The sequence below is a fragment of the Chinchilla lanigera genome, unplaced genomic scaffold (genome assembly GCF_000276665.1).
Source record: "Chinchilla lanigera isolate Chin_1 unplaced genomic scaffold, ChiLan1.0 scaffold00005, whole genome shotgun sequence".
NCBI lineage: Eukaryota > Metazoa > Chordata > Mammalia > Rodentia > Chinchillidae > Chinchilla > Chinchilla lanigera.
In genome coordinates this window covers 34,152,689-34,164,743 of record NW_004955406.1, presented here as the reverse complement: position 1 = coordinate 34,164,743, position 12,055 = coordinate 34,152,689, and the positions used below count along the sequence as shown (strand labels likewise).

At 31.5% G+C, this 12,055-nt stretch overlaps 1 protein-coding gene across 1 annotated transcript in view; it reads left to right on the top strand.

The window, feature by feature from the left end:
• Positions 1-12,055, top strand: part of Dennd1b (DENN/MADD domain containing 1B) — a gene marked incomplete at its 5' end in the record, with an annotated part of 220,228 nt that overhangs the window by 76,992 nt on the left and 131,181 nt on the right. The window contains 1 exon segment of the mRNA XM_013521889.1: positions 1,123-1,242. Within this exon segment, the coding sequence (XP_013377343.1) occupies positions 1,123-1,242 (120 nt within the window).

The window sequence follows — 12,055 nt, the reverse complement described above, 5'->3', positions numbered from 1 at the left end:
ATTTCTGGAGAGTCATTTCTCTCCTCCCATCCTTAAAGATACCATTTTAAAATCAATAGCAAGAGTAAAGTAAAAGAAGAAAGGATAGCAAAGGCTATTGTGAACTTCGAGTGTTAGAGGGCATATTAGTCACTGGAGGATTTCTTTGAAGTTTATAAAATTAAAAAAATTGTCATGTGACAGTATATTTTTAAAATACTAAACATTTGAAATGCAGTATTTCCTGAAAAAATAGTATTGGTACAGTGGTAGTCATTTATTTCCTTTTTTACACTCCTTATACTGTTTTAGAAATAAACTTCAGGTGTCATGGATATTGTATTTGGGGACAAGGAGCCAGAAATTAGGTTATCTAATACCAAAGTTATAGCCAGTACACAGACATGTACTTACAGATCTTATCTAATGATTTAGATTGTCCTTTATACTGTGGTGTGACACATACTGTGGCACTATGATAGTTCAAAATTAGCTAGAATTCCTTATAGCTTAGGCAATATACTTCTTTGGTAGAAATCACATTTATATTTATATTTGGAAATCCTCAATGTATTGATATCTCTAAAAGTGGATGCTAAGGAAAAAACACCAATAGTGTTTTGTATGGTACTTTACTGGGTGAGAATGTCAACAGACTAAGCAATTAAGCAGAGTTGGTGGTGGTTGCCATTAGGTTCTGAAACATGATTTGCTATCTAAGCAGTTAATAACTGTGGAAAGCAGAATAATTGGGAAAAGAGAAACTACTATGAGCCCAAAGACTTACTTTATGTAGCTTCTTCAGTTTCAGTTAAAGTATTTTAATGACATATAAAATATTTTATAGGTACTTTCAAGCTTTTGAAAACTATGGCAGACGTCCTTTTGGTTTTCTTGTTAGGAATTAGTATATGCTGAATTGTGTAACCTGTAAAGTATTATATCTTATTTTGTTGTGTGATTCATGCTTTAATTTACTCCTTTCACATTCATTGTGTAGTTTTAGAACAGAATTTTAACTTCATGAACCGATTGATTGAAAACCAACAGTGGAAAACAACACCATGTATAGTCTTGAATTTGTTTTTGTTTAAGAAAACTGTCACACCAGGCTTAATTTTTCATAATGTTGCTATATTTTAGGGTGTCTCAAAATCAAGTTGGACAGCACTTTACCTTTGTACTGACTGACATTGAAAGTAAACAGAGATTTGGATTCTGCAGACTCACATCAGGAGGCAAAATTTGTTTATGCATCCTTAGGTGAGTAATTGTACAAAAAATTGGCTGCCACACAGATGAGCCATATCTTTCTTTTGTATTTTGTTTTGCTTAGATGCCAAAAAATAAAAGCCTACCATAGTTTTTAACTTGCTTTGTCTAACTTCAAGCAGGTTGAAAAGTATTTTTTTTTTTTTACTTTCTATACACAGAATCGGATGTAAAGATCTATTAGTAATTTAGTGAAGCTTTTCTTTATTTTTTTTATTTTTGAAGCTTTTCTTTAAAGAATTGAATCTTTTAAAGATTAGATTTTGTGGATTTATTTTTGCAAATTAAACATTAAAACACAAGTTTAAATAATATAGGTATTACTGATGTTAAATATGATCCAGATATTTCAATAAATTAATGTCTGCCTTTTTCTAGCACTAACCATAACTTTGATTTCTGCAAATGAGTTGCTGTTTTAAGGCACAGGTTGCAAACTAGTTATGCAGACTAAAGATGGAGGTGCTTGGCTACCGGTGTTTTAAAACTGGTAAAACATGTTGTTAATCACTTAGGAAGTGCTTATGCATTCTGTATTTCTAATTTCCTTATGAGAAGTGGAAATGCATACTAATTACAGTCCTGCACTCCCCAAATGGCAGCAGTAAGCTAAAATTAAATGGCAGGTTTCTAGTTATGTCTTGAGCTTGCTAGTTTCTGTGGTTCCCACCTGTCCTGCTTCCATACTATCTGTGATGGAGCTTCATTCAGTTCGTGGTAGAGAGCGTGTCTCCTGCCATTAGAACCATATTTGAGTTGCTAGCTATTGAGGAGAAGGGGTACTGTGGGTTAGCATTCCTGTAATGTATCCTGATGAATCAGAAATCCAGATGTAATCTATGAAAATAGGACTATATGCTGTTATAATATGGATATCGGTCAACCTAGATTCTGCAGAAATGCATATAAAAAAGATTAACATTTAACTAATGAATTAATATATTACAGACAAATCAGTATAAAATCGATTTCTTCTGTGTTTATTTGTTATTCAGCTGCATTTTTGAGATTCATTGTGAGTTAAGTATTAATAAATTCAGAACATTCATTGGAGCTGGAGAATTTTTCAGTTTTTACTCAGAACTAAATGCTGAACTACTTTGTAGGTAATAAAATGTATGTGTCTCCATTTTCTCTTAAGGGCGCACTGTTTTCATCTTGATAACAATTGTATTTAAAACTTTTGTTTTAGCTAGACGAATCTTTGCTTAAGCTGTAGGTTGACTTTTCTAAGTTAGAGAAGTTGTTGTGCAGTACGGATAGAGTGGCGTTGTGGGGGATGATTGGGGTGAACTCCTTTTATCATTGTGTCTCATGCTAAAATTTCAAAGCTACAGCTTAATGGGGAGTTACACTCATGCATTCTGTCCCAGACAGCTTTGTCCTGAGAAAAACCAAAGCTATTTGTGCTCTTTTATCACCTTTACCAATTTGTGAAATCTTCATTAAAACAATCCAAATTTGCAGAGAATTTGTAATAGTATAATGAGCTCACGTTAACATCACATAGATTCTTCACTTAACGGGCATCTTTCTCTCCTTCCTTTCCTTTCACTCTCCGTGTCTTTTTCTTTTTCTCTGTCATTATTATTGTTTCTGTTGACAATTTGGCCATTTGAGGATAAATTGTAGGTACTGTAGATGTTATTTTTCTAGATGTGAATGTATATTTTACAGCTTACTTCAGTCTTCAAGCTGCATTTTTGATGTTATTTTAAATTAAAGAATTTAAACATTTTTAGTGCTTTGAACTCTTAATGTATTGTGAATATTTTGAACCTGTTAATAATAAATATATTCAGACTAGTCTGTATAAATTTGCTTGTATTGCTTACATTTAGAAAAGCCATTATTGCTTCAGAGTATTTACATGAATGCAAACTATAGCTATTAAATGATGAAAGACGGGTATACTATCCATATCAACAATCCAGTTGTCATTAATTTGTAGGAATCATATCCTAAAACAATTACAGTAACCAAGATATTCTAAAACTTGTCTATGTGAAAGAATACCTTGTAGTACTCTTTGAATTAGGAATAGTGTTACTTGTAGGAAATATGACTACCTAGCATCAGTGTAGTAAAACATCAAAATCAAATTATATATATCTGTAACGATGACCTTTCACAACAAGCATCATTGATGTTTGTTTATTAACATTTTTATGTTTAATCATTTAATTTTGTCATTTGACAGTATTTTCTGGTAGGTAAGAAATAGGAGATGTCAAAGCTTTGTGGAAAAATCATTGTGGTAAATCTTACATTGAAAAAATTCTATCCTCCACCTTAGTTTGCCCCTCATAATTAGAAAAGTATTGCTGCTTTAAGATTTAAATGTCGGGGGCTGGGGATTTAGCTCAGCGGCAAAGCGCTTGCCTGGGAAGCGCAAGGTCATGAGTTCGGTTCCCGGTACCGGAGAAAAAACCAAAAAAAAAAAAAAAAAAAAAAAAAAAAAAGATTTAAATGTCATATTTAAATCTTGATCCTGAAAGTCAGTGTGTTAAGGTGTTTTTTGAGACTAGTTAGTTTAGAGAATAACCAGTACATTAGGTAACTATTTAGATTTAATAATGAAAGGGGAATTCAAATATAATGGAATTCAAAAACTTGTTTGGAAAATTGTTATGGATAGGTAAATATCTGTAAGTTAAAATCAGCGTTATCACTTGGAAAATAATTTTAACAAACTTCTATAAGTGCTTTATTGAGAGAAATAATGATGTTTGAGCCCTGATGTATTCGTCTGGTTTGGTGGTTCTCTATAATTTAGGTTTAATGTTGTAGTTATTGAAGGGAATGATGAAAACCTAAATATATTAGAAAAACATGACTGTGGCCCTGAGAGCCTTTATATTACCTGACATGGCATACAAAAGCCTAAAGGGTTGGTGTTGTTTTGTTTTACCAAATAATGATGATAGAAACTTTTATTTGGTGACAAATATAACAAGAAAACTTAAAGTACAATTAATAAACTGGTAGAAATACATTCACAACCACTATACCAGAGTTCAATAGCTGTAATATGTAACAAGCACCTACAAATTAATAAGAAAACAACTCAATAGAAAAATAAGTAGAGTGTCTGAAGATCTTACAAAACTGCAAATAGCTTATATATTTATGAAAGATGCTCCACCTTACTGAAGGGAAAATGAATGAGCACGTTAAGATTGGCAAAATTGAAAATATTTCTTAAATAAGCTCACGAATACATGCATTTCATGCATTACTTGTAAGACTATAATGACATAATCTTTTGAAGAAAAGTTTAATATTATGTCATATTTTTAAAATTCCATGCTTCTTGTCTCAAAGTAATATTTTTTTAAAGTAATATTTATGAAAAATTTCAAAGTAATATGTTTTGTGTGTCTGTGGTCTTCAGAGCCAGATAGGTGTGTATACACATGTATGTATGTACCTTGATAAGTAGCTAACCCATCACAAAGAATTATAAAGTAATGAATGAGTAAGTAATTATTAAAAAGTTTAGAAGGATAGACTCCCGGTAATTTTTATTTTGTATACTTAAGCATTTATCCATTTGATGAGAAAAAATCATTTCAATCAATTTTTTCTCATTCAAAATTTTGAGATATCATCATTATATAGATAATAAACTATAAATATAGATCTATATATTATACTAAAAGTAGGAATTTATCCAAATCATCTTTTGTCACATACAATATTTAGTGTGTTTGCAAGATGATGTGTTCTAGTATAGGCACTTCAAACGCACTAACTTAATTATGAGTGTGTGGCAGAATTAAGAATGGGGAGGGGAAAATTTTGTCCTGTGCCTTCAAAAATCAGAATCGCAGTGTGAAAGAATGATTTTTTAAAGAAAAAATATAGCTGATGGGGCAACGGTGACATTCTTGGAGCTAGATATTAGTGTTTTTCTTTAATTTCAATGTGAAATGTTCAGTCTGGTAAAAATGCATAATAGGATGGCTGAAGAAATACTACTCTTCCTAAAATTTAGTTTCTACTTCCCCCTTTTCCAACAGTACTCACTTACTTTCACTGTGCCTTAGATGTAGGATTAAGATACAGGAGAAAGATGTGTGATATTATGTATAATATATGTGTATTGTACTACTATTCAATAGATGAGTAGTTATTTTTTGGAAGGAGTAGGGGAAGGCAGGAGTATTTAATGAGTTACTCATAGAATTGTTTGTGGCAATTAAGTCTCTTAATTTATAGGCTAGTTTTTCTGTAACAGGTCACCCTGTCTGCAGTGGTGTGAGAGAAGATCGACCACTGCTGTCTGGAGTCTTTACTAGTGGCTGCCAAAGACTTAGAGTAATGTTTGCAATGTATTTTTTAAGAGTGTTTCAGACTTCGGGTTTATGTACCTAATAAGGTTAAGATTTATTGAGGATTATAACAAAATACTTGTGTAAACAAGTCATATATATGTCTTCAGCCATGTTTTCTGATAACAAAAGTAATATACCATTTCACTATAAATATTTTTAGACGATTCAGAGAAGTCTAAAAAAAAGAAAATAAGAGCCCTTTATATTTGTGACACGTAGTGAATGTATTCATTTAGTACTCTTCTTTCTGTAAGATTTAAGATATATTTAAAAAATTTTTCAAATGAAATGATTAACTTTAGTCTTTATTTATAATTAGTAAAATGCATGAAGGTGTTCCAAGTATCTCATAAACTGACTCTTATATGTTATATTCCACAAATGCCCAGAATTATTGGACATACTTAATCTGATTGTTGGAACTTTTCTTTTTTCTTTCCTGTTCATTGAGATATCATACAAATAATATGTTTTCCTTCTAATTTCAGTTTAAATCATTTACTTAGATCTTTAAATACATTATCACTTTTGAATATTAAATGTTATTATGTTGTCCTTGAAGCTATGATCTGTATAATATTAGTATATTTATATTGAAGGGCATTCTATTTTTACACATTCTGTTGTCTGATAACACTGGTTTGATAGTTTAATGTTTATTCTCAGTAGCAAAGGAATTAAGATTTTTTGGTAAATAACTGGTATTCTTTTGGTAGTCTTAAAGTATTCTGAACAATAGAAATTTTTTTCCATTGTTACAAGATTCCTTTGTCAAACCTTCCCTCTTATAGAGTTACCTTCTAATGTGTGGATTTGTATTTCAATGATATAAAAGTTAAAAAAGTATTTTAAGTGTCTCTTGAAGTTTTGTTGATATTGAAGTTTAAAATACTTTAGGTTCTTTTGTTCAAGTAGTAATGAAAATGATAAAATAAAGCATTTTAAGATTTTTTATTATAGAATAATATAAAGCAGTACAATTAATGGAACACTTTTTTTAAAAAAGCAAAAATTAACTATGTTGATTTAGTTTTTGAATAGCGGAGACCCAAGTTAAATATGTTCATGATAATAAAATGATGGGAATAAATTAATAGCAACATCATTCAGTTTTTGTTTACTATAACCAAGTTCTCTACTAAGTAACTTGTATACAATATGTTTAAAACTTTTCCTTGAATTTTAAGTTGAAAATTTGTATATAAGGCATTAAAGGCACTTTTCTCTTGGATCATGCTGTTAAGAGATTTAAAATAATTTAGATTTATATTCAAGTTCTAAGTGAGGTAATTTGTACAGAACGCCATTAAAACAGGCATTCTTTGTTATTATAATATTTGGAAGTTAGTCTGTGTTTGATTTTTTTTTCATTTTGTTTACTCTCTAAAAGAAAAATTAGAATTTAGATCTGTGTAATATAACAGTTAATACTTAGTTTTGAATTACTGTTACATGCTTTAGTTCCTTCTCTGAAATGTCTGTCCTATATTAATATGATTTCAGAAATATCCTGAGGTATTACTAATTTAAAATTTACTATTGTTTGTATATGGAATTGCTTATAAATGCTAGCAAAAATGCAAGAAATACCTTTTGTTCTTAATTTGATTAACATAATTTTACAACTATAAAATTGTCGCCAAGGATTCAGAATGAAATACTCTAATAAGGAAGACAGATTTATGTTTGGGCCTTTGTAGTCCCCTGTGCTCCCTTTAACTCAGACCAAACTTAAAGCGTTCACACTCTTCCTTTGGGCAAATCCCTTAGAAGCAGAATGTTTCAATTTTGCACATTTTGTGTCAATTTTCCAGGCAGAAAAACAGCCTCTAGACATTAGACGTTTTTCAACGGAAAAGCAGTTTCCTCAGTTTTATTTGATTAGTATAGGTTAGGTTCCCGCTGATCACTCAGACTATTAGTGGTTACCTGACTACTTGACAAAAAACATTTCCTTTTCTTTATTTAACCTTTGACTTTTGAATGTAAAAGTTTTATCAGTGCCATAGTGGAAGCACAAGCGTGGAAGGAGGGCTTCTCATGCCACAAAACGGGCTCATGCTTTTATAGAATCTGTGTATCTGTATCTGTGTCTGCCTGCATCTCTGTCTGTATTTGTGTCTATGTCTGTGTTTTACCTTATATCTTAATATAAAATTAAGGAAACAATTTTACAAATCAACTTACTCTTTCTGTTTTAAAATAATTGTCCTAATGTATTTATTTTACATTTGTGTTTAGGATACTATGATACTCATATTTATTTTTTGTTAAATAATTTATATTTTTATTTTTAAATATTCAAGTAAATACATTCATTCTTCACAATATGTTGCGTATTTTTAACTTTATAAGATTTTTGTGATTATTTATAACAAAAGCAAGTTCCATAAATGTGAAATAAGTGCAAACTGGAAGATAGATTTTAGTGATGGGGAAAGGTTGGACTGGAAGGAAGGAAAAAGGAGGAGTGGGTAACGAGGAGTAAATAGTCAAAATATATTATATGCATATTCCAGTATATCAAAACCCTTCTCATTGTTCTGTATTACAAATATACGCTAATAATTGTAATCTTTGGGGGGGTGTAAGATTGAGTAAAAACACTTCAGCTTACTGATAATTAGTTTTACAGGTTTTATGTTAGTTAAAAATTGTTTTGAGCATATATTGTTTGAAAATTACCTAAGAAATCAGAAAAATAAGAACATCAGAATAGCATTTCTTCCTTGGATACAGTAAACTTTTATGTATGTGTTTTATATTCAGATCAAAAGTTTTGGTCAGAGTTCTCTTTTTTAAAAAAGGATGTTACTTTTGCTACATATTTTGACTTAAAATGTAAAGTGGAATCTAGTTAAAATAGTGGAATTGTACACCTTTATATATCCTGGGCAATTTTTCTGTCAGGAAGGAAAATTAACAGTAGAATTTCCTGTTGAGCAGTTGCATTGTTTCAGAGTTTGTGACTTCAGTTACCTGCAGGGACCAGGTGGGCCACTCACTTTTGGGTAAGTGTAGTGAACTGAATAGCATATGGCACATCCAAAGATAGGTGCCACTTGTCAACTATATTAATTCAGAGAAAAATTTATGACTAGTATTGCAGATTTTTTTTATTTTTAGAGGAAAAGGAAATAAAGTTTTGGAGTAAATTACTGGATGTTTAATTGAGAACTTAATTAAACAACAGCTATAACGACAAAACTGTGTTGACTTCACAAGATACATCCTTGGACTGGCTAACTGCAGCCTGCAGGTAGCACCCTCTGCTCTACACGCTTGCCTATTTGCAACAGAAAGGTCTTTGCTTTCTTGATATTGCTAGGAACATGCCTGGGTTACAGATTAGTTCCTCTTCAATATAAGTGATGTTTTTATTAAAACGTGTGACTGATGCATACTCTTTACAAGGAACTAGTTATCACCAAGAAGCAGTACATGTTCACAGTGTATGTGACTGCACTCTGTTCTTTATGGTGGTAGTGCTTACTAGTGTATCAGGGAACAATATAGTAGAAATTTGCGTGTCTCATTGTTTCACAAATAAAATATAGAGAAAAATGTTGTTTGGATCATGCAGTTCTGGGTCTTGTGATTGAGCGTAAATCATATTTAGACTGCTGATGGATTCATGTTATTTTGGAAGGCATTTTGTACCATGTTGCAGGTTAAGCCCTTTTCAAAATTTTGTAACCACATTAATGAACCAAAGCAGTACCAAAACATAAAATTGGAAGCACCAAACTGTTAGATGAAAGGATGTAATTACACAGATCTGAGAAACTTGCCATCTAAACTAAATTAATCTAAGTATGGGTACGTCAAACATTATTTTTAATTCATTTATCCCTTACAAAACATATTAGTAATCCTACAGATAAACTATATTTCTCTGAGTAAACCAAGTGCTTAATGAAAAATTGGATTGTAGTTTATCTTCACAATTTGAAAGAAATTGAAAGGAAAATATAATCAATGAAAAAAATAATATTTAGTGAGAAAACTCAAACATTAAAATGATCATTAATGTGGTTAGCCTAGAGAGAAAAATACTATCTTACTTTATAATGACCTATAATTATGATATATTATGTATCTTATTTTTGTAGTGGACTCGGGAAGAATTAAGGTTGGATATGGTTTTACACTAAATAGGATGAAAATGACAGTGCAAGAATTGCAGGTAGACATGTAACCATCTAAAAACAATACATTGCACTTTTTCTAAAGTTCCTGAGAGCAGGATGGGAACAGACCAGCATGTTCCTTTGAGCAGATTAGAGCTCATCTTACCTGAGCATAGAGGCCTGAAGTACATGACACATGGAAATTTTTCTGAAAGACCAATTTTTTCAGGCCAGTGAAAGTTGAAATGTGAATATGAAATGAATATAAATGAAAGAATTACATTCTTAAACTATGATATGTCTTGGTAGTGCAAAAAGTTTAACCTCTGTATTTTGAAGACATTTATCTCTTAACTTCCTTTGTTGCTTTTGAGAGACTCAATGGCATTTTGAGCTTAATCCGTCAGCATGTTACCTGTTCTGTCTCTTTGGACAGACACTCTTAGGCACTTTTCCATTTCCTGTTCTGGAATTTCATGGTGATACTTTGCTTCGACTCAATTCACTATACTATTCAGTTGCTCTTTCAGTCAGGAGACCACTGTCTGAATTTTGAAGAAATTTTAAGAAAAAACATTTTGTTTTTTGGTATTGAGAATTGATCTCATGACCTCATGCTTGCCAGGCTGGCACTGTGCTGCTGAGCTATATCCGAAGTCCCAAGAAAAGTTTTAAGAAAGAAACACCTCTCTTTGTCTCTTTTTCTGTCTGTGTTTCTCTCTCTCTCTCTCTGTCTCTGTCTCTGTCTGTCTCTCCTTTCCTCCCCCGTCCCACCTGCCCTTAGTAGCGAGAACTACTGTTAGTCAACTACATGATGTGGAGATGATTACCTGATGTTGTAACATTTTTCTTCTGTTATTTTCTACCTTTTTACTGACTTAATTTTTTCCCTAGCCTTTAAGTTTTTTTTTTTTTAAGTTGATAGGACAGTCTTGACATACTGGCCTTGAACTCACCATGTTGTACAGGCTAGCCACAAATTCTCAACCCTTGCTGTCTTAGCTTCCTGAGAGTTAGGATTATAGTTATATGCCACCACATCCAGTAGCAGCTTTTAGAATTTCTGAGAGCCCTTTCTTGTTCTCTGGTAATTGTTTTTCTTTTGAAAAAATTAGTTTTATTTAGTAGCATCCTACTCTTTATTCAGAGGTCCTGTGATTATAAAGGAAAGTTTTCTCTTGACTTTTCATCTTATTTTATGTTTTTTTTATATATATAAAGGTGTGTCCATTTCTTCATTCGTCTGGTGGTTGGAATAATTTGTATTTAAGAATAAGGTCCCAAACTGAACTGGAAACACTGAATGTGCTGTGGTAACTTTACACCAAGAAAATAACCCCTTGAGAGGAGTTTTTAAAGAGAGGTTTCCAAATTAGTGTTTCACAGTTGTGTAGGTTGCATATTAGTTGGTCACTTTTCCTTCTGTTGGCACTGAGATTTTGATTTCTTCAATCCTGCTAAGTTGGTTATCATTCTGTTTGCTTGCCTTCCTTATAAAATCACATACTCATATTGTTATTCCTTCCTACAGACTCCATACTTGCTAATCTATGCCCTTTTATATTCATATCCTGTCATTTTAGCACTACTTCCAGAGGTCACAGAAATAAATGCATATATTCAGCTCTTTAGGTTTGACCACAGTTGGGTAAATATTTTTAATTATAGGCATTTTAAATATTAGTATTTGTAATCATAATTTTAAAAAACTCTATATTATCCTGCTGAGTAAAAGGACTTAGTTTACCTAACTTCTCTTCTTTTGTTATGACTTTAAGGTGCTCATAATTCAAAAAGCATAATCACTAAAAGCATGTGAAAAATTCCTCATAGAATGTTCTTTATGTATTATTCGTTGATTTTTAAAAATCTTAGTATGTTTTATGCAATTAATTAAACAATTATGTAGCAAAAGTATCACAGTATTTTCTCTTAAAATAACTTACTATACTAATCTTTGGAGAAAAGAGTATTTGTTAATTGATAATTAACACTGATGTACACTATGGTTTCCTATTTTTCTATGTAGAAAGTATTAATTTTAATAAACATTAAATTAAAAGCTTTGGGCAGATTTTAAATGAATATTTCAGTTTATTAATAAGAAATATAAATTTTACTTCATACAAATGATTTTTGCATTTAGTATTGTTTTCTTAAAAAGTACTTTGATTTAAGAAAATGAATTAAATTGATTTTATCTAAGAGCAATTTACAATTTTTACACCTTTTTAAAAGTTAAATTTAGGCGCCTTGCGCCCAGGCAGCCAGTTCTCCGGGAGCTGCAGCGCTCCTGGGTCCGAGTGTGGGCCGGACTCATACCACCGCGATTCCCAG